The sequence below is a fragment of the Gekko japonicus genome, unplaced genomic scaffold (genome assembly GCF_001447785.1).
Source record: "Gekko japonicus isolate JY-2015 unplaced genomic scaffold, Gekko_japonicus_V1.1 scaffold206, whole genome shotgun sequence".
In the NCBI taxonomy this organism is placed as follows: Eukaryota; Metazoa; Chordata; class Lepidosauria; order Squamata; family Gekkonidae; genus Gekko; species Gekko japonicus.
The window spans coordinates 1,392,290-1,419,696 of record NW_015160842.1 but is presented as its reverse complement, the minus strand read 5'-3'; the positions used below and the strand labels follow the sequence as shown (position 1 = coordinate 1,419,696).

At 42.6% G+C, this 27,407-nt stretch overlaps 1 protein-coding gene across 1 annotated transcript in view; it reads left to right on the top strand.

The window, feature by feature from the left end:
* ARSB (arylsulfatase B) overlaps nt 1-27,407 on the top strand; it is a 94,001-nt gene that overhangs the window by 40,429 nt on the left and 26,165 nt on the right. The window contains exons 5-6 of the mRNA XM_015419513.1: nt 17,650-17,893; nt 25,085-25,155. Coding sequence (XP_015274999.1) covers nt 17,650-17,893; nt 25,085-25,155 — 315 coding nt within the window. The remainder of the gene's footprint in view (nt 1-17,649; nt 17,894-25,084; nt 25,156-27,407) is intronic.

The following is a 27,407-nucleotide window of genomic DNA, read 5'->3' as shown; positions in this document are numbered from 1 at the left end:
TTTTTTATTAATAAAGCTGTTCTCCATATATGACTCAGCCAGTCTGAAACAGAGGAGCTATCTTCTTCCAGTTAACAGTGCTAGACATTTTTGCTGCAGTTAAAATATTTAAAATTCCATGAAAAGTTACTTCAACAGTTCTCAAAGAACAAAATAATTTTAGGATCAGAAGGAATGTCATCACCCAGAATTTCATTCAACACTTTCAGTATTAGTTGTTGCCAAAAAGGCTTAATTTTCAAGCAAGTGCACCCTTCAAAAAATCCACAGAAGAAGACTGACATCTCCCACAATAATCAGCTAGATTTCTGTCTACACAGGCAAGTCTGTGTGGTGTTAGATACCACTGCGTGCAGATGTTTAAAAGAGTCTTCTTTAGATCTATAGATACAAATCTCGCTAGCATGGCCAATCCTGTTTGGCACAAACCATAGACTGGTTTCCATATGTTGTTTAGTCGCACAGTCGAGTCCAAATCTTTGCGACCACATGGATCAGATCACACCAGGCTCTCCTGTCTTCCACCACCCTCCGGAGTTTACTTAATTTTATGTTCGTTGCATCTATGACACTGTCTAACTATCTCATCCTTTGCCATCCCCTTCTTCTTTTACTTTCAGTCATTCCCAGCATCAGGGTCTTCTCCAGTGAGTGCTCCCTTCTCATTTGGTGGCCAAAGTATTTGAGCTTCAGCTTCAGTATCTGGCCTTCCAGGGAAATACGGAACAACTGATTGGTTTAGCATAGGAAAAGGAGTACGACAAGGATGTATATTGTCACTCTGCTTATTTAATTTATATGCAGAGTACATCATGCAAAATGCTGGCTTGAATGAATCACAAGCTGGAATTAAAATTGCCGGGGGAAACATCAACAACCTCAGATATGCAGACAATACCACTTTAATGGCAGAAAGTGAAGAGGACCTAAAGAGCCTCTTGCTAAGAATGAAAGAGGAGAGCGCAGAAGTTGGCTATGAAACAACATCATGGCCATATAAACATGCACAATTTGTGTACTGTTGAGTTGGTTTGAGCAGAATAGAAAAATGAGATGATTTCCAGTGCCTTTGTGTTATCCTAGAAAACCAGATACTGAAGAAAGCAATTTTGCTTTTGTTTGTGCCCATCAGGTTCTTGTCAGGGAATTCTCGGAGATGAAATGGTTAAAAATATGTTTTGCCCCAGGCCTCCAGGAAAAGAAATTGATTTGGGAAACAGATGGAAGAAAAGGGTCTGATTGCCTTGACAAGTCATAGTTCACACTAAATAAAGTAAATTTGTTGGTTAGTGGCCTATATTTTTCAGATGCTGTGCTGTAATTACAGCTGCTCTTGATTTGTGAATCATTGTAGGGGCAAACGGTGGGGGGGACACTCATTTGAAATATGCCCGACACTGAGCTACAGCCATGACACTCATGCCACTAATGCCGAAATGCTTAATCCTTTGTTTTTATTGTTGGTGTTCCTGGGTTAGTGTGGGGAGCTTAGATGCTGGCCAGTTTTTGCTGGCTGCAGGGATTGTTATTGGAATGGCTGACAGCTGTCTGCCAGGTTGTCTGCAGAGCCTTCCTGTGCTGTGCTGCTCCGCTTCACAGAGCTATTGTTCGCATGGAGCCTCCCCCTCCTCCCTCCCTCCCCCTTGAAGCTTTCCCAGCCATATCCTGATACGGGTAAACCGCTTAAATTAGCTCCAGATTGTTCTGTTTATTTTGTGTAAGATAAGCGACAAAGTCAAGCCGCAGCCTTCCACCTCTGGTAAACTGAGAGGGAAAAAAGGGTGAGCCAGGTAATCTAGACAGCAGAAGGTTCCCAAACAAAAACAGAGGGAAGCATTAATCTGCATAGATTATCTCTTCTCTCCCTGATAATGAAGCTTTGCCAGATTTTATTCTTCGGAGTAAATATACCAGCTAGGGCTACAGTGAAGTTGTGTTTTTAAAAGGAAATGAAGACAGTGCTCTCAAACAGTTGGCCAAGCACCAGAAGTCTTTCACGTTTCTTCAAATACTTGGTTCTGAAGGAGGAAAAATTTCCTGTTGTACAGAATGATGCTTAGAGGTTCCTCGCTGTCACATGTTAGTCTTGCTAATCTTTTCTTACCACTCAATAGAACAGGTATTTGTAACAGTATTTTTCCTATAGATTTGTAACAGTATTTTTCCATTTGGTTCTTTCCTGCATAGCATCTGTGTGAGTACAGTAACAGTGGCCTCATTCCATCTATTGCAATTAGGTCCTTAGCTTTCTTAAAAAAAAAAAGAAAAAAGGATGAGTAGATCCTGTTCTGAAAAAAAACACATTCTGATTCAAACGCATAAGGGTATACAGTGTTCAGAATAAACTTCCTTGACTTTATAGAACACACCGGTGTTGCAACTACATTTTAGCCAAGTAGCTGATCCTTAGAATTCAGTATTTCATTCAGGAGACAGAATGCATTGGCTGCATTCCTTGCACTGGTTGGTTTATTGAGCAATGCTGAAATTTCCAAGCTGTTCCATTACCTAGGTTGGTTCCCTTTGGAGGAAAGAGCTTTGGAAATTTATAGGCTTGAGTCCAGCAACATGCAACTGGAAGCATAAATGGAGTTTCTCTTGCAAAAGAGTTTGTGAAATATGTAGCATATATTCATCCCTGCATATTATAATGCCTGGAAACTGGCTGCACAAGATCTTGCACAAGCAGCTACTGCAGTCTTTTTCTTGCATTTGCACTTGCCCAAGGGCTCTAGCACAAGTAGCAGTTTTGCACTGAATCCAATCCATGGCATTTTTATAGTATTTGTTTTAAAATATACAGTGGGCATCACGGAGGCACTCCTACAGGGCAGCAGATCCCAGTGGCTCTGTCCCTTCTAGCCGCAAAGTCGTGCTTCTTTTCACATAGTTGCATCCCCCCCCCCCCCCCCCCCCCCCCTGGAATGGACTGAGGCAAACTAGACGTTATGTGTGACATAAGTCGGGATGTGAGTGCTCAACTTGCGGTCACAGATAACAAATATGAGGTGTATTTACTCACTTTAAAAGTACTCGGACTCCAGAGTTGGACTCCACCATTGTGGTCAGTGGAAATGGCCACCGGGGGGCATGTTTGCCCTCCAGGAAAAGGGGTCCACATGCCCCCTGTGGCTATTTCCACTGGCCGGAATGGTGGCAGGAAAGCCAGAAGCTCCTCCTTTCCCCTCACAGCGCTCTGGAGTCTGATGGTGAATTTTTTAGGTGAGCAAACTCGTTTCATTTTTATGTGACAGTGATTCAGGTCGGGTACCCATATCCTGACTCATGTCATGTGTAATGTGTAGTTTGTCTGTGAGTCACAGTGATCAGAGGCCAAACACACAACATTCCTGAATAAAGTTACATGAAAGTGAGTTCTTTAGCAAATCAGTGGGCCTTACTTTCAAGAAAACAGCTTTTGGGGAATTGTACGCAAACAATATTCTATAGGAGTGCAGAAGCTAGTTTTACAGAGCTGATTATGCACATAGTCTCTATGGAAAGGTTTGCGCATCTTCTAGAATTTTCTAAGTAGCCTTTTTTCCTGTGGTGTTAGCTGTCTAGAAACTAGGTAGACAATTGGATCTTACTGTCTGTTCCACTGACAAAAGAGAAAAGAGGGGACACCCTTTTGACCCCTGAAAAGGCTTTGCTGAAGGAACCATGTAGATAAAACCCTGAATGGGATGGGTTGAAGTTGAGAGGGAATCAGATGAGATCAGATAGATAAGCTGGTAGGATCCAATCCGAGGAACATGTATGATTTATTGATAATAGAGAATGTTCATGTTAAACCTTCTGTCATAGGAGAATATGAAATCATAATTTTGAGGAGGGGAAGTTCTACTTAAATTCGCAACTGCATTTCATTTGATATTTGCCAAAGCAAAGGGTTCTTACCTTAGCTTTAATTTTCACAGGGAAAATCAGCTCCAGTGTTCCCTCTAAGCTGAGTTAGTGTGAGCTAGCTCAGTTTTTTTCATCTCCGGCTCACCCATTTGTGTCTTAGCTCAGGAAGGATGGCTCCAGAGCAAACTAATTTATACAGCAGCCAAATCGCTCTCTCACATCTTTAATGCCAGTAGCTCACAAAGTAGAATTTTTGCTCACAAGACTCCACAACATTGATTAGCTCTACAAGTTATCTTGGTTATTATTCACAATATTTTCCTCTGAACATTGTGTGCATATAGCTTATACTGAATTACACTCTGCTGTTAGAACTCCTGCATCAGCAACTCTTGTTCCAAAGTTGTTGTTCAGTCGCACAGTCGAGTCCGACTCTTCGCGACCCCATGGATCATCTCCCGCCAGGCCAAAGTAGAAGAGATCAATTTTTTATAACTTCTGTTACTGCATTTATAGAATAAAATGCTATTATTCCACATTTAAACAGATAAGTATGAATAAATATAAGTATTTTCATTTGTTCCAAAATCAGCTCAGCCAATAAAATCCTGTACAATTTGAAGGGAAAGCGATGGCGAACCTAAACAGCATGATAAAAAGTAGAGACATCACCCTGCCAACAAAAGTCTACATGGTCAAAGCAATGGTATTCCCAGTAGTCATGTATGGCTGCGAGAGTTGGACTATAAGGAAGGCCGAGTGCCAAAGAATAGATTCTTTTGAACTATGGTGCTGGAGAAGACTCTTGAGAGTCCCTTGGACTGCAAGAAGATCAAATCAGTCAATCCTAAAAGAAATCAACCCTGACTGTTCCCTAGAAGGCCAGATAATGAAACTGAAGCTCAAATACTTTGGCCACCAAATGAGAAGGGAGCACTCACTGGAGAAGACCCTGATGCTGGGAAAGATTAAAGGTCAAAGAAGAAGGGGACGGCAAAGGATGAGATGGTTAGACAGTGTCATAGATGCAACGAACATGAAATTGAGCAAACCTCAGAGGACGGCGGAAGACCGGAAGGCCTGGCGAGATCTGGTCCATGGGGTCGCGAAGAGTCGGACTCGATTGTGCGACTGAACAACAACAACAAAAAGAACATTTGCTATAAACTCTTGCACCCAGGACAGATTCTCCATACCCGATGCAATGCATAAATAATTTAATGAATTTGCTGTTGTAAAACCTGTAGGTTAGATAAAAGGGCAGTTAAACAATTCCTGGAATATTGGTCTTTCAGTGACTGGTTGCTGTATTAGGTAACGGAACAGCCATGTTCAGAGGCAGTTGTCAGATACTAGGGACAAGGAGTGACAGCCACCCATTACCAGTCTTATGGATTTGCAGACCTCTTTTGTTGACCACTTTGTGAGAAAAGAATGAGATGGACCTTAGTCCAGTTCTTACATTCTGGAAAAGGGACAGGCAGAAGGAAAAGGGACAGCAGTTCTGGAATGTTGTTTCATTATATGATATAGGTTGCCAGTTTTTCATGCCAAATTTGGGTTCACTTAGTAAGCTAACTTTAGTGTGTGTGTGTAATTTATGTATTAAAAAAAAGCAGAGTGTATACATCTCTGCCTGAGTTCTGTTGCAGAGGGAAGCTTAGAATTTGTCTGTTTGTATTTCAGACAAAAGGGTATAAGATCAAATTACTTCAGAGGCCCACACTGAAGAATTCATGGGGATTATGTCTGTAAACACAACAGTGACATAAGAAGCCATGGGTCTCTTTTCTAATGAGAGTTGACATACTTCAGGTTCTTTAGGGGGTCTTTGAATCTTTCTTACCTGCTGTCATTGACATTTTGTTATGGCCTGTCATCTTGAATACGGTGTAGAATAGCAATAGGGGTATATAGCAAAGTCCATCTTGACCACAAACCGTTCCCTTTTATATATATTTATATATATATATATTTTATATATATGGGAAAAAATCTATAATCCAGGGTAGGGATCCATGTGGAATCTAGTTTGTTGTTTTCAAGCTATGTAACTTTAAAATAGAGATGTTCTGATTGTACTGTACTGTGTTTGTGTGTGTCACATTACATCAGGGCAAAGTACAGAGATTGTTTTATGAGCTTTTCAAATTCTTGCTCAGACCGTCAGGTTGATTTATTCCGGGTCAAGTATTCATTATTTTACTACCTTGCAGCTCTTGAAAGACGTCCATGCTGATCAGTCAGTTTCCTAGTTATTGTTGTTCCCTGCAGTTTCATATGCATGCAGTACCAAGCAAGGCTTCAGAATGGAGTTCAGCAGAAACAAAATTGCCTGTTTGTTCTGTTTTGCTTATCAGTTTCTATAAGAACTTCAGCAAGACATCATTGCCTGTTTGCAGTTGGTAGATTAATTTTAAAAGGTCTCTTTAGATTCAGAGGCAATCCCCCCATACAGATTAGAAAGAGAAAGGAGCAGATGTTTGTCCAGAGCAGGGGGAGAGGGATATGGCTTCATTTAAAGGGGTGGTCAAAGTTCATGAGGCTACAGCAAATAATATTTTAATTCCAAGGTCTAACATTCAAGAAAGGTCCATCTTCAAAACATTTGTACTAATAATGTAATCCTGAAGCAGCCCCATTTGGAATCCTTTACTTTGGACCCATTTCCTTAATGGATAGCTTTCAGCCAGGATTCCTATTATCCCATTTTCCACCTTCAGTACCTTTGGCAGAAGAAATGAACATCATTTCTCTTAGGTTGAGAGGTTAGGGGAAGAAGCTATGCAAGAGCAACATGGATTTAATAAACTTGCCATATGGACTTTTCCCCTGGATTTAAAGAAAAGGAAGAGAGAGAAAGCGACTTCATTGTGGGGAAAGTTGAACTTTATTATTGTAGTTGTCCTACTTTAGCCTCCTGGCTATAGCTTCAGCTTCAGTATGCAGGTACAATCTGCCACAGCATATATGAAGAAGAAGAAGAGATTGGATTTATACCCCGCCCTTCACTTGGAGTCTCAGAGCGGCTTACAAACTCCTTTCCCTTCCCCTCCTCACAACAGACACCCTGTGAGGTGAGTGGGGCTGAGAGAACTCTGATGCAAACTGCTCTTTTTCAAGGACAGCTGTGCCAGAGCTTGTGACTGATCCAAGGTCACATCAGCAGGTGCAAGTGGAGGAGTGGGGAATCAAACCCAGTTCTCCCAGATTAGAGTCCCCACACTTAACCACTACACCAAACTGCAATAGAAGTGTGAAACTGTGGCTTTGGCACTATGGCATATATTGAGCAAGTTCGATTTTCAGCTCCTACCAAACCAAATCAAAAGGAATAATAAGTCTGATTGATTAAACACGATAGATTTGTTCATGTTTCTCTTTTGCACATCTGTCTTGAAAACATTAAAATATGAACTCTGAGATGGCACTGAACATGATCAACACAGAGGCTGCAATCTATAGTCCTATATACACAGGGAGATGGAAATTTCCATGTATTCACTGGCATTTCTAATAGCATACACCGTTTATTTTTCTTTAGAAGATAATAAGTAGCTGCAGCATGCATGGAAATCAGTAGTGAGTGTTTCAGCCACTGGATCCAGACCATTTTTGTTTTTGTAACTATCAGCTATCAAAGGACTACTGTCTGGTTCATACTTTGAAGAAGAATCAAAGTAAATTCTTATAACCCCTCTTTTATCTACCTTAAGAAGTCTCAATGTGGTTTACAATCACTTTCCCTTCCTCTCCCCACAACAGGCACCTTGTGAGAAGGTGGAACTAAGAGAGAGAACTGTGACTGGCCCAATGTCACCCAGCTTCCTGCTTTGCTGCTTGGTTTAATACATCAAGACATCGTTTGTGTAAGTGCCCTATCCTAGATACGGATGGGCACGAACCAAAACAAGAAGCAAAATTAATTACAAATTTTTCCCTGTTTGTGGTTCACGAACTGAAGTTTGTGACAGGTCTACTGTCACAAACTTCCACAAATGTTTAAAGCAATTTGTGGCAGTTTGTGGATAGAGCAGAAGGCAGGGGTTTAAAGGGACTTCAAGTCCCTTTAAATTCCTGCTTTCTGTACCCCGCAAAAGCTGCAAAAACAGCTGAGTGGTGGGGAGCCTGCTCCCTGCTGCTAAACTGTTTGGGGCTGTCTTGTACAGTCTTTTTAAAGTTTAAAAGGTGTGCATAAGAAAGCCTAACAAACAGCTGAACGGTGTCTTGTACAGGCTTCTCCCTGCTGCTCATCTGTTGTTGTTGTTTTGGACTTTCTGCAAACCCGGTTTAAAGGGACTATGGCACTTTTCAGCAGGGTTTGCGGGTCCATGAACTGGTTCGGTTTGCAAATGAACATCCTGGGTTGGTTTGTGATTGGGCCATGAACCAACATGAACCACATTTTTCTGGTTCGTTCTCATCCATAATCCTAGGTCATCCCCTCTAACTGAATTGCCATATCACATAAGAAAAGCCCTGCTGGCTCAGACCAATAGTCCATCTAGTCCAACATCCAGTCTCACACAGTGGCCAACCAGTCCCTCTGGATGGCCAACAACAGGGCATAAAGGCTGAGGCCTTCCTCTAATGCTGCCTTCTGGCTCTGGGATTCAGAGGCTTAGTCCCTCTGAATATGGAGGTTCCCTTCAGTCACCATGGCTAGTATCCATTGATACACTTATCCTCCATGAATTTATCTAATCCCTTACTCACTGTGTAAAGTAGTATTTCCTTTTGCCCATTCTGAACCTACTGCCCATCAGCTTCAATGGATGCCCTCAAGTTCTAGTATCTTGGGAGGGGAAGAAACAGTTCTCTTTGTCAACTCTCTCTCTACTCCATGCATAATTTTATAAACCTCTATCATGTCTCCCCCTTAGTCATCTCTTTTCTAAACTGAAAAGTCCCAGATAGCTTTTCCTCATAGGAAAGGTACTCCAACCCCCTAATCATCTTGGTTGCCCTCCTCTGTACTTTTTTCCAGCTCTGCAATGTCGTTTTGGAGATATGGTGACCAGAACTGTACACAGTATTCCAAAGGAGGCCGCACCATAGATCTATCCAGGGGCATCACAATATTGGCCGTTTTATTCTCAACCCCTTTCCTAATAATCCCTAACATAGAGTTTGCATTTTTCACTACTGGAGCACACTGGATTGACACTTTCATTGAACTACCCACTATGACCCCAAGATCTTTTCCCCTCTCAGAATCAGCAGGTTCAGACCCCATTAGCCTATACTTGAAGTTGAGATTTTTTTGTCCCCTTACACTGAACTTCATTTGCCACATTGTCACCCACTCACCCAGTTTGTTGAAGTCCTCTTGGAGCTCTTCACAGTCAGCCTCGGTTTTCACTGTCCTGAATAATTTTGTGTCATCTGCAAGCTTGTCCACTATGCTACTCACCCTTTGTTTCAGATAATTTATGAATAAATTAAATAGTACCAGCCCCAATACCAATCCTTGTGGGACCCCACTGCTTACTTCCCTGTATTGTGAGAATTTTTCATTGATTTCTACTCCTTGATTCCTGTCATTTAACCAGTTTTTAATCCACAGGAGAAATATTCCTGTGACTGCTAAGTTTATTCAGGAGTCTTTGATGAGATACCTTGTCAAAAGCCTTTTGAAAGAACAGGTGTAAAATGTCTACTGGGTCACATTGTGTACATGCTTGTTCACTTTCTCAAAGAACTGAAAGGTTGGTGAGGTAGGACTTCCCATGCTTATTTTCCCTCACTTTAATTGGTGTGCACGTAATGTTTTTCAGGGGAGACCATACACCTCTTCAGCTGAGAGTTAACAAGTTATTAGAAGTCAGGTGATGAATATGCAAGTGTATCAGAACAAATGGGCATAACTGGCATGAGACAACTATTGGGGTGAGGGCTGCCAAGACCCATCTTGGGCCCCTAGACAAATAAAGCCTCCTAGCCCCCTGTCTCATCACTCAGATCCAACTCCAACATCATATGAAAATAAATCACATAATTTGGCAAGCTTCATGGGTCCTCAGGGTGACCAGGTTCTCTGGAACTTTGTCCCCCAAGCCTCTCCCCCCCCCCTTGCAGGTCTAATACAAATGTTGGCTTGACAGAGATGTCTGCCAAAGGGCTATGGGGTTGAGCCAAAAAAACCCTGGAAAAGGTGGGTTTTGAAGAAGAATTTTGACAGAGGGAAATATTTTTGAGCCCTGGATGGGGAAAGTTCCAGGTATAAGGAGCAGCAAGGGGGAAACTTTGAAAACGATTACAATAAAGAGAATACTGAAGCACTGTAACTCATTTTGCCCAAATGAAATATTAGAACTAATTGACAAATTAATAAGTCTCTGGGGCTAGATGGCATTCATGCAAAAGTGAACTCAAATGTGAAATTGCTGATCTTTAACAAAAATATGCAACCTGTCATTGTACTGGAAGATAACCAAAGTAAAATCTACTGGAATTAAAGTCACTAATGTGGGAGACATTTGAAAAGATAAAGGGCTTTCTTATCCTGCTTTCACGCCCTCCTTGTAGGCTTCCCAGGAACATTTTGCAGACTACTCTTAGAACCAGAATGCTTGTTTGTTGGTTCTTGTGTTCTGAAATATTCCATTATCTCATATTTATCTCTGCTTCTGGTTATGGACCCTCAAAGACCCTTTGAGCTGGTCTTTTGAGAAGTTGTATCAGGCCAGGCCTTGTAGAAAAGAGTGAAACTTAACTCTTGTTCTCAAAATACATTTTCAGGAAGGCAGAATGTCTTCATGACTGTATGAGGTCTTTATTTGCTAATAAGAGGGGCAGTAGGGTTTGTCTAGGGAAAAAGCTTGATAGAATATGCTCATTAACTATGTGGGGAATTAGCCTGAGGCATGTTTATCTACTCTTCTGTTTTGGTACTTTTCTGATGTTTTCCATTAAAATTGGGAGGTGGTGATCAAGGTTCTCATTTGAGTCAGCAGAGGACTGGCTCTTGAAGGTCAAATTTCTCAGACAGAGGTATTGTGTTCTTGGCAGCTGAAAGAGGCCAGTGCCTTAAGGCTAAAAGGCTTTTCTGTTACAGTCCTGTCGTATACCATATATTCCCACCTGGACTTTAATGCCTTGTTGCTGGGAGCCACTGATTCCTGATGTGAAGCAACCCAGAAGGTGCCTATCTTAGGAGAACTAAGAGAATGAAGTGGTAGAATTTGGAGAGACTGAAAGATTTCTTTGTAGATGAGGAGGTTATTGTATTGATAACTTTTTCCATCTGAAAAGCTTCCCACATGTAATAATCTAGAACATTATGTACTAGTACACAAAATGCTAGAATATTCTGGATTTTTTTCTTTAGATATTGTTTTTAATTCCGTTTGGCATTACATATTCTGGACAAATTCCTGCACAATGAAATGGAACTATCCAGGATTATACCACTCCAGTCTATTACCATCACTTGGCATAATATATAGATTCAGTTTGTATAAACTAGAAGCCTGTTCCTGTGATTTGGCAATCTATACAGCAATGTTTTTTACTTTATTTTCCATTTTATTCCTTTCCTACTGAACAGACCAAAGGTTGTCTGAATTCTGCGGGGACCTGTTACTAAGTAAGGGGAAATTTGTCACCTGCTTCTAGAGAAATACCTGGTGTATACTGATGGTAAGCAGAAAGAAGCTGAGAGAAAATGTGACAAAGCTCTAACTGTTACCTATGTTCTAGATCAGGGGTGTCAAACATGCAGCCTGTGGGCTGGATCAGGCCCTCAGAGGGCCCCAATCTGGCCCGCAAGGCCCTGGCTGTTTTCTGCTTCCTTTTCCAGTTCTGCTGCTGTTGCCATGTCACAGCTTGCCTTAACAGACTCGCTCAATTGCACAGGAGAGATAGATAGGTAAGCCTCTCCTGTGCGATTGAGAGAGTCTGGTAAAGAACTGGCTGAGGCTCCTCCCAGGGAGTGAGGGAGAGCTTGTTTTGCTGGGCTGCCTCAATCGCATGGGAGAAATACCAAGCACCTTTAAGACCAACAAAGTTTTGTTCAAGGTATGAGCTATTGTGTGTCTTGCTACAATGTGTGTGTATTTCCTTGGGCTCTTTATGCCAGGGGTCTCCTGGGTGCAACTGGGTTTCCTCCCCCTTTTCGCTGTATTCATGCCCTCATGATCTGGTCTTTCTCAGTAAGAAAGCAATATGAACTATTTTAGAGGAGGAATAACAACAAGCCAGTGAGGTGGATTAGGCTGAGAAGGTGTGTCCAGACCAAGTTCACCCAGCACATTTCCTTTGTAGGAAGTTGTAGTTATTTCTCTGGGGAAGGCTATAGTTTTGTAGACAAACACATGCCCCTCAGTCTGTGTCAGGATGCCTTCTCATGTTCTTGACCAGCACATGAAGCAGCTTATGTACAAAAAGTTGCAATGCCCAGCCATTTCATGTTTTCCGCTGGGTCCTAGACTCAGAACACTGAGCATGAGATTTCTGTAATGAATGTCAATAAATCAAAAGTAGGTTTGCAGCTTACAGATACACACCTGAACAGCATACTCAAGATTGTTACAGCACAGACATTTTGATGCAATAATTCAGAGCAAGAGGTGTCAGTTATCAAGACTGTTAAATAGACAAAATATTGCAAGTCCTAGTGTTTTAAGCATGTTTTATTTAAAGTTTAAAAAATCTTTAATTATGTTTGTCTGTGTCCTTTATAAAGTTTATATCTCCGCTACCTGGTATTACATTTTATGACACACATGGCCCGGCCCAACAAGGTCTCATTTATGTCAGATGCATCCCGTATAACAAATGAGTTCAACACCCCTGTTCTAGATTGACGCTTTGTCCTGACTCAGAGCCGGGACCTCTCACTAGCCCTGAGGCCCGCACCGCCGCTTGGTGCCAGGAGCCAGGTAGCTGTGGCCTAGGGCCCTCTCCGGCCAGCCCAGCAGCACCCCTGCTGCGGCCTGACTCCGGCCCCAAGGTCCGCGCTGCTGCACCGCAGCAGGAGCTGGGTCGCTATGACCCGGGGCCCTCCCCGGCCAGCCCAGCAGCACCCTCAATGCTGGCGCCACCACGCCATGGCAGGAGCCAGGGGGCTGCGGCGTGGGGCCCTCCCATGCCGGCCTAGCATCAACCCCACCACGCTGCACCCTGGCGCCTCACCTCACAGGGCCCCTGAGTCGCCAGCCTGAGGGTGGGAACAGGCCGAGCAGCAGGGAACCCTGAGGCGACAGCCAAGCCAGGGGGGCGGGCTTGGAACGGCGAGGAGAGCGAGGCTCTGGGACTGGGCTTCCTGGGCGAGAATGGATCCAGGGTGAAGCCGGCTCCCAGACTTACCTGAAGACCCTGCCGGAAAACCCAGTGAGGAGAGGTCCCAGGAGGAGAGAACGATGCTGGGCAAGCTGAGGAAGCATCGCCCCAATGGGAGGCGAGACGCGGATGAGGGAGGAGGGCGGGAACAGGCAGATAAAGGGGGAGAGGAGTCACCAATAGGAAGAGGAAAGGGGGAGATGAACAGGGGAAGAAACCACAGGGTAGAGAGGGACACGCGAGCAGCAACAATAAAAGGAGGAATGAAGACAGAAGCTGGGGTGGAAGAGAGCAGCAGAAAACTGATAACAGAGAGAGAGGGCGTACGCTGCAGAACTGCCATACAGGTAAGCTGCAGGAGATGAAGTATTTATTTATTTATTATATTTATACCCCGCCCTCCCAGCCATGGCCGGGGTATAACCTTGCAGCTCCCATATTCTGAGGCTTCTGCACCCAGGAACAGGGCACTGGTGGCCCGACACACTTCTTTTTAGCAAATCTATTTGTAGGCAGGAAAATGACATCATATCTGGAATAGCCTCTGTGACACACTTGTTACACATTGCTTCACGGTAAAAAACAAACAAACCCTTTTTCCGGCATTGTCTGATTGCAAGTGCAGGGAGAATGTACTACATGTGGTCCTTTTATTGTGCGTGATTGGAGTGCCATTTTATCACTGTTGTGTTGTATTGTATCACAGTTGTATTGCCAGCTGGAGGGCAACATTAATGTGGCGGCACCAAAGGTAGAGTTGGGTCATTGTTTAGAATGTAAGTTGGACTCATGTACTGGAATAGGGTCCCTTCTGTACAGTTCCATGAGCTGCTGTGTCAGGATTTGGGATATAGAGAGCATTCAGGGAGGAAGGCAATCCGCTCATATAATCTGCATAAGATCGTTGGTCTCCTCGCTGTCATGGGCTAACATAGCTCCTCTTCTCAAATAAAATATTCCAATTATTCTTACATGATTGCTTCCTCCAAGGTGATATTCAGGCATTTTCCCTCCAAATTGCCTATTACTATTAAATGCAGTCAAGCAGTACAGTTATTTCATTGAATGGTTTATATTTTGGCTCAGATCCCATGGAGGAGTTCCATGGACAGGAGAGATTACTGTACACAGAGCGCAGCTTCTCTCCTCTCCCATCCTCCTCCTGTCCAAATGCCTAGGAGACAGGGGACCTCCTAGGAACAGCATGAGAGGGGAGTCAGAGGTCTGCAGCAGAAGGGGAGAACTGGCAACCTGGCCCTCTTCCCACTCACAGAAATTCTCCATTGAATCCAGTCCAATAACTTGATTGGATAATCCAGTTGACCGACATGTGAGGAATGCTTTGAGGGTCATTAGTTGACCACAGGGTTGTTTGTTTTTTAAAACTGCAATTATACCAACATGCCCTGCTTTCTGCAGTTGTTCAGCGTATCTTTAATTTCAGCTATATGTAGATAAATTCTGTGTTTAATTGTGAGTAAAAAATACATTTCCTTTTCTTGCTCATACATCAGTCAGTGTCCAAAGGACGGGAGAGTTGTTCTAGTCCCTAATTAATGAATTCAGTGTGGGTGAGATAATTTAGTTCTGTTCTGCTGGTGGTAAAGTACAGTCTTTGCTGCTGTTTTAGAGAAGAATTGCATGTCTTGTTGCTGTGGTCACACAGGTTCCCTGCTTCCTAGTCGCAAAATACTTGTCAAACATAAAAGGAAAGCTGGAGTAATAAGCTCATTATAGCTGGTGACAGTTCTGCTTTATAAATAATAGCATGGTCAGGGAAAGAAAGAGAGTAAGCAAGCACTGCCTTTCATAACACAGTTCCTTAAAATAATCCCAAAATGAGGACCAACTTTAGAGCTGCTAATGAGTTTTAGTATCTGCAGGATTAAAAACTGTAACAGGGTCCAAATACACAGAGAATCAGTACTCTAAATATGAATGCATTGAGTTATTGGTGGACTTGGGGGAGGAATGTTAGATCTGCATCTGTGATAATCCAAGTGCGCATTGAATTCCAAAAGAAAACTGCTGACTTTTGCCACCGGTCTACAGTTTGACATGCAGGTCAAACTACCAGCATTGTTGCTGAAAAGCCAGACACTTGTTTATGCAGATTAAAAGTGAATCGTTCCTTCTATAAGGTGGCATGTGAACAGTGATTTCTAAACAGTGGGTTTAGAACTTACTGGATGGGTCTTCATGCTGATGACATTCTTTTTGGGTGGTGTATTATTCTTACTGCAAAGCCTTTGATTTAATGTGAGCACATAATTGTTTACAGAACTGTTGAGTTGTGTATTTACTTAAATGTCTAGCCTGTTGCCTCCCCTAAGGATCAATTTGTGCAACAATAGAACAGGAAAAAGATCCTAATTAAAACTAAGTAAAATAGATTTAAACATCCTAGCAACCAGAAGCCCTCCCCAAAATTCTTAAATGACAAACATAATGATAAACACTACAGGAAGTCCCCAGTAAAGTTGGTGCTTGCAATGCAACACTGGGGGAAAGAATGACTTGGATCCTAAGCAGTGAGAACAGAACTATGCTGGAGGTAGGCAAATTTTCCATCTTCCTCCTCCTCTCACTGCAGCCTCCTGTGCCCCTTGAAATTCTGCTCCCGTGGGTCTGTTGATCTGAACTGGACAGTCTTAGGAGTAAACTGGCAGATAGCAGCAGTGCAGGAGAATCTCCTCTGCACATGGAAAAACCATTCCATCAGAGGATCTACTGTGAGTGTGTTGTGTCCACTGACCACCACCGGAGGTCAGCGCACACGCCTGAGCTTCAGTCCTGGACAACAATGGGGACTAGGATCCTAGTCCCTCCACTGGGGGAACCAATGGGACCGTGGCAGGAGATTCAAACCCGCCAATGGGACCCAGGGGTGGTCCCCTGGTCGTGTATATAGTTGGCCTGCCGGCCGTTTGTCTCTTGTCTTGTGTACCAATAAAGCGTGCTATGCACTACGTCGTCGTCTGTCGTTTCTCCATGCGGCAACCCACTACACAATAGAGTGCTAATGGAATAGCACCTTAGGATTCAAGTCTCTAAGGTATGCAGGGTCCAAGACTGTAGGCCAGCGGTTCGTTAGTTTTGCACGTCCCACTGTTGTGGTTTGTGTGCTTTTTGGGGAGTCACCCAAGTGTCTTCCACTGGTTGCTTAACTTAATTTTTAAATTAAAAACAATCTTTTCTTATCTCTGTTGTAGAAGTCTTAATTGGACAATATGTGAAGAAATAATTTATTTTCTCTCTCAGATTTCCTGCTCATCAACTTTGTTGAGTAGCCCACATTTTAGCGTTAATGGGAGCTGGAGAAAAAGTTCTTTCTATTCATGTTTTCTACATGACACATAGTTTTATCAATATCTGTCTTGTTCCTTCTTTGTCTGTTTTTCCTAGTCAGAGTCCAAATTCTTTAGCCCTTCCTCATAGTGATGATGCTCCACTCCTTGATCATTTGGGTTGCCCTTTTGTGCAAGATTTCTTGCTCCAAGAAATCCTTTTTGTGAGGGCAAGACCAGAACTTCATAGAGTATTCCAAATGCAGCTTTGCCATTGATCTATTCAAGGACAGTATAATAACAGCCATTTTGTTTTCAGACTCTTTCTTAATAATTCCTAGCATATTATTTGCTTTTTTCCACTGCTTCTGTGTGCTCAAGTCATAATTGTCATGGAGATGACCAGGGGTCATTTCCTGCGGGAGCACACAGGAGCAGAGCTCCGGCAGTAAGGAGCCCAGGGGGCAGGCACATGGAACAAGCCCCGTTCCCTGCTCCCAGCAGCCCTCAGTTAGGCCACGAGGAGCAAGAAGCAGCTGGGTAAGTTGCAGAGCCCCCACCCCCCGGCCCGCCTTCAGGTACATGCTCTCCCTCCTCTGTGAGGGCAGATCTGCACATTCACCTCCCCCCCCATAGCTAGCAATCCAAAACAGTCCAGTGGCACCTTTAAGACCAAGTTTTATTCAGGTACAAGCTCTCCCTCCTCTGTGAGGGCAGATCTGCACATTCCCCCACCCCAATAGCTAGCAATCCAAAACAGTCCAGTGAGCCTTAGCGGTGGGTGTTGCCTTCTGACACACTTCCGATGATGTCAGGGGGTGTGGCATATGCTAATAAGTTATGCTAATGAGCTCCTGCACCTCTTTTTCTATGAAATGACCCCTGGAGATGACCCTACAGTTTCAAGATCCATTGGTTAATTCAGACCCCATCGGTGTATTTGTAATACCTCTCTCTCTCTCTCTCTCTCTCTCTCTCTCTCTCTCTCCATTTCGTCCCCCTCTCTCTCTCTCTCTCTCTCTCTCTCTCTCTCTCTCTCTCTCTCTCTGAGATCTGTTGTAAGATTGGCCAGTTTTAGACCATATTAATAATTATGCATGTTATATTTTCAGGAGGTAAGATTTATTCTTAAATGACATATTGCCTAATAAAATCAATTTATGTAATTATTTTATGTATATAATACATATTTTACAATTCGTTTTTGTTTTTATTATTAAATATGTTTTAGATAATGGAGGCCAAACATTGGGAGGCGGAAATAACTGGCCATTAAGAGGAAGGAAGTGGACCCTGTGGGAAGGAGGCGTGAGAGGGGTTGGATTTATTACGAGTCCTTTACTGAAACGGAAGGGAGTGGAAAGTCATGACCTTATTCACATTTCTGACTGGCTGCCAACTCTGGTGAGCCTCGCTGGAGGACATACAAATGGCACAAAGCCTTTAGATGGCTTTGATATGTGGAAAACGATCAGGTAACATTCTTAATAAAACACTTGAAATCAGTCTCTGCTTTAATAAGACTTTATCCTCAAGAGAAAAATTTGTGAAGGCCGAAACCCTATGTCTCAATCCTTTATTTGAATGCTTTTTAAAAAAAAAATCTAATAAAAACATTCTAATGTAAATATCTGAAATGTGTTTTCAAAATTTGATACAATGTTTTAATTAATTCATTAATAGCTGCCAAAATAGTGTATTCTGTACTTTGGGGAACTGAACAGAATATCAAAGCGAAATGGGTGACTGGCCAAAGATGGGCAAATAGCTGAAACAGATGTATATGGTGTTGGTGTGGGGGGGGGATCTGATGGCTCAGTCCTGTGCATGTGTAATCAGAATTAAGCTTGAGTTTAGTGGGACTTATTCCCAAGTAAGTGTGCAGAGGATTGCAGTCATAATGATTTAGGGTTTTTTCCTGAAAAAAAAAGATATTGGAATGCAAATGTGCCTGTCATCCTAAACTAGAACGTATTTTCATCATTGTGTAATATGCTACATATAAATAGAAACCTGTATTATATTTTATGGGGAAAACTTATAAAATCTCTTCATGAAAGCAAAACAATACTACACATACATAGCAACAATTTCTTGGAGAGAGAACTTTAAGAAATATTTTGGGTCCTGAATAATATGTAAAGTCCAGCAAGATGCCAAATTACAGTTATATGTATGAAAATTGGCACTTCTTAAAGTATGTAAATATGGAAAAGGTATTACTGGCAGCCTATATACACCTGATGGTCAGTTACCTCAATTTCAGTATGGAGTACTTGTAGACTACCCAAGGGTGCTCCAGATTAGAGATCTAGGAGGAACAAAGAAGCTTTCCAAGCCCTGCATAATCAGTGAGAGAGGGAAAAGGGTAATGGGATAGCATCCACCTGCCAATTACTAAGGAGTAAGAGTCATGAACGCAGCAACTAGCATCCTGGAAGCAACTAACTGGAGCTAAGTAAACTAGTGTAAGATAGCCAAGTAGCAAATATTTAGAATGGCGTCATATTTGTTTTCATATGTTCAAAAATTTATATAGATTGTGGATGTGTTCAGAAATGAGTTTGCCTTGTGCCGAAATGCATATCAAAGACATGTATGTACAGTCCCAATGAATGCCTATTGTGCTATCCATCAAAACTATTTCTGAAAACACTCACTTTAATCCTAATCATTTGTGTTGTTGTTCAGTCACACAGTTGAGTCTAACTCTTTGTGACCCCATGGACCACATCAAGCCAGGCCCTCCTGTCTTCTGTCGTGCTCCGGAGTTTGCTCAATTTCATGTTCATTGCATCGATAACACTGTCTAACCATCTCATCCTTTGCTGTCCCATTCTTCTTTGACCTTCAATCTTTCCCAGCATCAGGGTCTTCTCCAGTGAGTGCTCCCTTCTCATTTGGTGGCCAAGTATTTGAGCTTCAGCTTCAGTATCTGGCCTTCCAGGGAACCGTCAGGGTTGATTTCTTTTAGGATTGACTGATTTCATCTCCTTGCAGTCCAATGTACTCTCAAGAGTCTTCTCCAGCACCATAATTCAAAATAATCTATTCTTCAGTGCTCGGCCTTCCTTATAGTCCAACTCTCGCAGCCATACATTACTACTAGGAATACCATTGCTTTGACCATATGGACATTTGTTGGCAGGGTGATGTTTCTACTTTTTATTATGCTGTCTAGATTTGTCATTGCTTTTCTCTCAAGGAACAGGCCTCTTTTAATTTCATGGCTGCAGTCACCATCTGCAGTGATCTTGGATCCCAGGAACGTGAAGTCTGTCACTGCTTCCACGACCCCCTTCCAGTTGCCAAGGAGTGATGGGTCCAGATGCCATGATCTTAGTTTTTTTCATGTTGAGTTTCAAGCCAACTTTTGCGCTCTCTTCTTTCACCCTCAGCAAGAAGCTCTTTAAGTCCTGTCACAAACCCTCAACCCCTCCGAGCCAAGAGTTTGGGTCAAATAACAGGTTGCAAAGCAAAGTTACAAAAATACTTGAGAGAATCTAAACTCACTCTAAGGTAGACTGCGACCAGGTCTTTTCAGTGGCTCCCAACAGTCCAGGAGCAAAAGACCAAATCTCCTGACTGGCTCTGGAACTTAACAGAAAAAGTCAGCTCTGCAGAGTGTAACTGCAGTCTGATTTCAGAAGACAAAACAATTACTTTTGGTAGTGGTCAAGGGTCTAAGGCAAATGGATTAAGCCTTTGAGGTCTATTGAGCACAAGCACCACGACAAAATATATTTTGTTTATTAAGGTGCAAATATATTAAAACACAAGACAAGACTGGAGGTTTAAAAATAACAAAGGCTAAGCTTTTCCAGCACTAGCTAAACATAAGATACAGTTTCAGTGTTACCTTTCCAGGTTACAGAGATGCAGAAGTCCAACATAACAAGATGTTCACACAGCCCATCCAGGCATGATCAAAGTGGAATGCCATTGCTGGGTTGCTACTGGGCTACTGTCCCAAGTCAGGTCCAATAGCCACAGGCACCCCCATCCAACTGAATAGGTCTTATTTTATGGAAAATAGTCTCTCAGTGGGTCAGGCCTTTAACCCAATGAGGGGCCAGGGAGATGATGTCAACCCCCTATGTTACTAGGAAAATGGACATCCCATAATACTTTGACATCCCATAATAGGTTGACATCCCATAATACTAGGAGCAGAGGGGAAAACGAAACCTATTCTGCAGCCAAGGCTCGGTTACCCCTACACACAGGTGTTATTAGGTCAATAAAAAGGAATGTGCTTAATTGGTTGGTAACAGGGCAGTAGCGAACTCTGGTATCAGCCACAGTTGAAAGCAATCTCACAAGGTCATAATATGCCTCTTCTGCTATCTCTGTCTCTGAGGAGAATTTCTATCTCTAGGAAATGTTTTTCTACAGGCCTCAGTTGAAGCCTGAACCAAGATTTCATACAGGCACTGAACATAAGAAAACATTTTCTTTACATGTCCTCTTCACTCTCTGCCATTAGAGTGGTATCGTCTGCATATCTGAGGTTGTTGATCTTTTCCCCAGCAATCTTAATTCCCGCTTGTGATTCATCCAGGCTGGCATTTTGCATGATGTACTCTGCATATAAATTAAATAATCAAGGTGACAATATACATCCTTGTTGTATTCCTTTTCCTATTCTAAACCAATCAGTTGTTCCATATCCAGTTCTAACTGTCACTTCTTGATCCTTATACAGGTTTCTCAGGAGACATATGAGGTGGTCTGGTACTCCCATCTCTTTAAGGACTGGTCATAGTTTGTTGTGATCCACACAATCAAAGGCTTTAGCATAGTCAGTGAAGCAGAAGTAGATATTTTTCTGGTACTCTCTTGCTTTCTCCATAATCCAGCGAATGTTGGCAGTTTCATCTCTAGTTCCTCTACCTCTTCGAAACCCAGCTTGTACTTCTGGCAGTTCTCTATCCACGTACTGTTGAAGCCTAGCTTGTAGGATCTTGAGCATGACCTTACTAGCATGTGAAATGAGTGCAATTGTGCAATAGTTTGAACATTCCTTGGCTTTACCCTTCTTTGGGATTGGAATGTAAACTGACCTTTTCCAATCCTGTGGCCACTGTTGCGTTTTCCAAATTTGCTGACAAATTAAGTGCAGCACTTTTAACAGCATCATCTTTTAAGACTTTGAATAGCTCAGCTGGGATACCATCACCTCCGCTAGCTTTGTTGTTAGTAATGCTTTCTAAGGACCATTTAACTTCACATTCCAGGATGTCTGACTCGAGGTCAGTGATTACACCATAGTGGTTGTCAAGGACATTGAGGTCCTTCTTGTATAGTTCTTCTGTGTATTCATTTGTGGTAGTTTCCTCCATTTAAATTTTAAGTGCCGTCAAGTTGCTTCTGACTTATGGTGACCTTATGAATTAATGACCTCCAAAACATCCCATCGTTTAACAGCCTTGGTTGGGTCTTGTAAACTGAGTGCCGTGGCATCCTAGATTGAGTCAATCCATCTCATGTTGGGTCTTCCTCTTTTCCTGCTGCCTTCAACCTTTCGTGGCATTATTGCCTTTTCCAGTGACTCTTGTCTTCCCATAATGTGACCAAAGTACAATAGCTTCAGTTTAGTCGTTTTAGCTTCTAGGGAGAGTTCAGGCTTGATTTGTTCTAGAACATACTCAGTTGTCATTTTGGCAGTACATGGTATCCATAAAATTCTTCTCTATCTCCACATTTCAAAGGAATCAACAGTCTTCCTGCCAGCTTTCCTCATTGTCCAACTTTTACACCCATACATAGTAAAGGGGGATCCTGTGGTGCCAGTGACCCAGCCTGGCACTTTAGAATCTTTTCTAGCCCTTTCATGGCTGTCCTTCCCAGTCTCAATCTCCTTCCGATTTCTTGTTCTTCTCTCTCTCTCTCTCTCTCTCTCTCTCTGTGTGTGTGTTTGCTGTCAGGTCACAGCTGACTTATGGTGACCCTGTAGGGTTTTCAAGGCAAGAGACGATCAGAGATGATTTGCCATAGCCTGCCTCCATGTCACAATCCTGGTATTCCTTGAAGGCCCTCCATCCAGATGCTAGCCAGGGTCAACCCTGCTTTGCATGCGAGATCTGACAAGATTGGGCTAGCCTGGTCTATCTAGGTCAGATCAGATCTCTATAGCTTTCCCTTTTTTACAAAGTAAACAGCATTCTCCCCCAGTGCATTAGTTGCTAGAATAGTGTAACCAGAGACCTCTCAAGGATGCCAGAATGAAACTGGTTTACAATATCACAAAGTAAACAAGAAATCCAGAGAGGTGATAATTGCTTAATTGAGTTATCCATGACAAAGGAAGTAGTTTGCAGTCATGTGTTGTTTCAGCAAAACAGTTTAAGGGATTGGATTAAGCTGTCTAGGTTTTAAAATGTGATATATGTGTAGCATATGCATAGAATTATTGGTAGACCCCCTTGGAAGAAACATCTGCAGCAATTATAATTTTGCAACATACAAGAATACATGGCATTGGCCACGGTCTACTCCTTGCTTGATTGTGTCATGCATCAGTTACTTACGAAAGCTTTCTATTAGAGCTATTTAAACTATTTTTCCTGCCTGGGGTGATGTTTTTATTATTCTATTTAGTTGGGCGGTTTATCTCCAGGGATGCCTCAGGCCAGAGTTGTCACTCATTTGTTACGAGGGCCGGATCTGATATAAATGTCGCTTTGTCGGGCCCGGCCATGTGTGCCATAAAATATAACAACAGGTACTGTAGATATAAACCTTATAAAGGACACTGGCAGACCCAATTAACAATATTATTTTTACTCAAAATACAAACAAAAGAAGTTGATTTCTAGCACTGAGAGCAATTGATTTACTGGGGAACCCACAATCATATGCAAGACTAGTTTTTTTCCAAGGGATACCATAAAAGGGGAAGTTCCTTACATTTCCATACATGCCAGTTGTTTGAGGGCCTGGTAAGAGCCATGGATGGGCTGGTTCTGGCCTCCAGGCCTTATGTTTGACACCCCTGCCTTGGGCATTACATATCATCCTGTTGTAGAACTAGGGTTTGTTCTGGATGAACCATGGGTATCTTTGATCTTTCTGCATTTGTACACTTTCCCAAGTCCTCCAGACAAACCAGAATTTGTACATTCAGAATAAAGATGCAAACATGGTATTCAGAATCCTCAAAAATTAATATTAAAATCTTGCACATGTTGCAGTACATGTAAATGGGACTGCTGTTGAAATATATCTAGAAGCCACAACTAGTACAGAATGCTGCTGCAGCTCATGATGGACGCAGGCCTGTAGTTGCTGCTTTAGTTGCATTGATCACCTATTTAGTGTCTTGCGAAAGGCAGGGCTGGCCTGACCTGCTTAGGATACCTGCTTAAGGGTCACCAAATTAGACAGAAATGAATTTCTTTTATCTATCTATCTCTTTTTTAAAAAAATCAGTTTCCCTCTCTATGGAATTGGAATAGGGTATCAAAATGCCCTAACCTGGATAGCCTGGGCTACCCCAATCTTGTTAGGTCTTAGAAGCTAAGCAGTGTCAGCCCTGGTTAGGATTTGGATGGGAGACCCCCAGTGAGTACCAGGGTCATGATGTGGAGGCAGGCAATGGCAAACTGCCTCTGAACATCTCTTGCCTTGAAAACCCTACCAGGGTCGTCATAAGTGGGAAACAACTTGATGGCACTTTCTACCACTAGTGTGCAAAAAGCTCCTTAGCAGGCCATGACTAGTGATCATACATGAACCTCTGGACATCGAGGCGGTAGCTATTTTATGGAGCATCTTCTTACATACATCTCCCACCACCTATTGAGATCTACAGAAGATTCACCCGTGTGGGTTCCCATGAAGTGAAATCTGTCAAGGCACTGACAGCGACCTTACAGGTGCAGCTTTTGAACACTTCCCCAAAATAGGCCTCTTGAGCCCTTTGGTCATTTACAAAGCAAATTAAAAGCTGTCTTGTTTAGGCATTCCATCTCTTTATTTCATGGATTGATAGTTGTGTGTTTGTTTTTCTTATTGGTGCCTTCCCGTGTTTTGCAAGATCTTTGAAAAAGTTTTAGTGATTTTTTTAAAGGAAAAGCAGTATGAGCATCTTAACAAAACCAAGACGTAGATTTTCCAATACATATTGAAGGTAAAGGTAAAAGTTTCCCTTTCTTGAAAGCCAGTCGAATCCGACTCTAGGGTTGCAGTGCTCATCTCCATTTCCAAGCCAAAGAGACAGCGCTGTCTGAAGACGTTTCCGTGGTCATGTGGCCAGCATGACTAAACACCGAGGCGCACGGAACGCTGTTACCTTCCCACCGAAGTGGTACCTATTTATCTACTTGCAATTTCTTGCTTTCGAACTGCTAGGTTGGCAGGAGCTGGAACCAGAGACGGGAGCGGCACTCAGGTCTCAAACTGCTGAACTACCGACCTTCCAGCCTGCAGTTCAGCATCTTAACCACTGAGCCACCGCAGCTCCTTACATATTGAAGGCTCCCCCCCAAAAATATTCTGCACTTAAATTTGAGCAACTTTGCCTTTATGTTAGCACATTGATGTGCTTAAATGGTTAACAGATTTTCATTATTTCTTGGGAGGATCACAGACAGAAGCACTAGGGAATTTTCACTAAACTGTAGAAGGAAATTAATGTGTTTTTTTCCTCCCAAACTTTGTTCCAGTGAAGGAAAACCTTCCCCCCGAAAGGAGCTGCTTCATAACATAGACCCAGTGTTCGTGGATCCTTCTCCATGTGAGTCAATAATTAATTGCTGGAAGGGATGTCTTTAAATCTGGGTGGGTGGGTGGGACTTCCCTCATCAAGTTAGGTTTGTTTTTTTCCCTCTGTATGGTGAATTTAGATGAGGCTGAACACCAGCCGTTCTGCCACTTTGCCATAAAGTGTTGTGGTGATCTCATCTGCAGAGCAGTTAACTACCCTTTAAATCATTCCCAGAGTCTGCTGCATTCTCTTGTGTTTCAGAGTTACTCATGTAAAATATAACACAGTCCAGAGTGTGGGGCTGTTGACAGATAACCACATGTCTCAGGTACATGGTGAGGCATGCAGCCAAAAAGCAAAATGCCTCCAGAGCTGAAGAGTGGCCGTTATCTTCTAAGTAGGTTGTGTATACAAGCATATGTTGTTTCATGTTTCATGTATAATAAAGCTCTATTGTTGACCTTGAGAAAGGATCGGATGAAAAGCATTAGTTCCTACATGGTTATGAAGTTCCAAGGCCAATGCTCGCTTTTGTGTTGTAATCAACCAAGTTGCAGGTTTTGCCAGTTTCTGCTTCTCTGCTAAACACTATCTTTTCTATAGCTCTCCCCAGATATTTATTTTATTTTCAATATGGAGATTGTTCAAAAACAAAATTTCATTGAAACATGTCCTTTTTACACTCTCACTAAGTTTCTTTAATTAGATTACTGTGCAATAACAAAGGAGGGGTGTCCGAAACCACAGAGTGCAATCTTTGCATCTTTCCCAGGCTTTGCAAGTGGGGGAGGAACTGTCTCAAGTGGAACAGGACTCCTTGGGAGTTAGAGCTTCACACACTGTCCTGTCCTTTCCCCACCAGTAATGACAGGCGAAGTGCACAGGGGATGCGTGAGTATATGTCAATATGCATGTTTGCAAAAGAGAGAGAAAGGAGGATAGAAAGAAAATGCATTGTGCATCTTGGCCCATCCAAAAAGCATGCAGTCTCCAAGTCATGCATAGCATTCCAGGCACATGTTTGTCCTGCGTAGTATGGCAATGCACACGGTGAATTGGAGTCCACATGCTGTGCAGGCCTGCTCTCACCTACAATGGAGATTTCCTATAGCACAAAGCCAGCAAGGTGGGAACATTTCACGAATGGACAGGTACATATGAAAGGCCTTTCTCCCAAGAAGATGCTCTCAACTGCAAAGATCTTTTGCTCTCAGTTTTTTTCATAGTGATAATACATATGGAGTTAATGTGTCATCATCCTTTAATGTCTGTCTCGTAGGAACAGGATAGTTTCCAACAGGGGTCTTTTTGTAGAAAAAGAGCTGCAGGAGCTCATTAGCATAACTCATTAGCATATGCCACACCCCCTGACATCACCGGAAGTGTGTCATAAGGCCACACCCCCTGACTTCACTGGAAGTGTGTCAGAAGGCCACACACCCCCTGACATCACCGGAAGTGTGTCAGAAGGCCACACACCCCCTGACATCACTGGAAGTGTGTTAGAAGGCCATACCCCCTGACATAAGCCTTCTGGAGGGGTCCCCATTTGGAAGAAAAGCAGGGTTATCAATGTGCACAGATAGATAGAGAGACAGAGGAAGAGACAAGGGACTGTTCTTTGCAGTAAAAGCCAGAAGCCTCCTTTAAATAAAATCTAGCTCCAAGCCTCTGGTCTAAGACAACTGCAGATCTGCTTTCCCAATATCAATGTCAGTAGCTACCCAGATATGTAGAAGCTATGAAATAGCTGACTGATATTGCCTCTTTATTTCTGGCACCACAGTCAAAGGATAGATTTGTCTGTGTAACAGTTTAAGTAGGATCAACTTTTGTGCAGCATTTCTAGGCTAGATGTTACAACAGAAAGATTAGAAGAGCACAGCAGATCTGATAGTTCTGAATAGATTACTTCTGGGCAGACCGCAGGAGAATTTAAAATCTGGAATACCCAGGTTCAAATCCCCACTCAGGCCATAGAAGCTTGCTGGGTGACCTTGGGCCTGTTACACTCTCTCAGCCTAACCTATCTCACAGGATTTCTGTGAGAATAAAATGGGGGAAGGAGAATGATGTAAGCTACTTTGGGCCCGCATTGAGGAGAAAAGTAGGGTATAAATGAATTAAGTAAATTAATAATTAATATAACAAAAATAAGCTACTGGGGTCCCTACTGGGGAGAAGAGAACAGACGTTTATAATCAATATATACTAATTATATTCATACAAATATAAAAGAAGTAGCTTCCTTCATTCCTTTCCTTGTTGTGCTCTATAGGTGG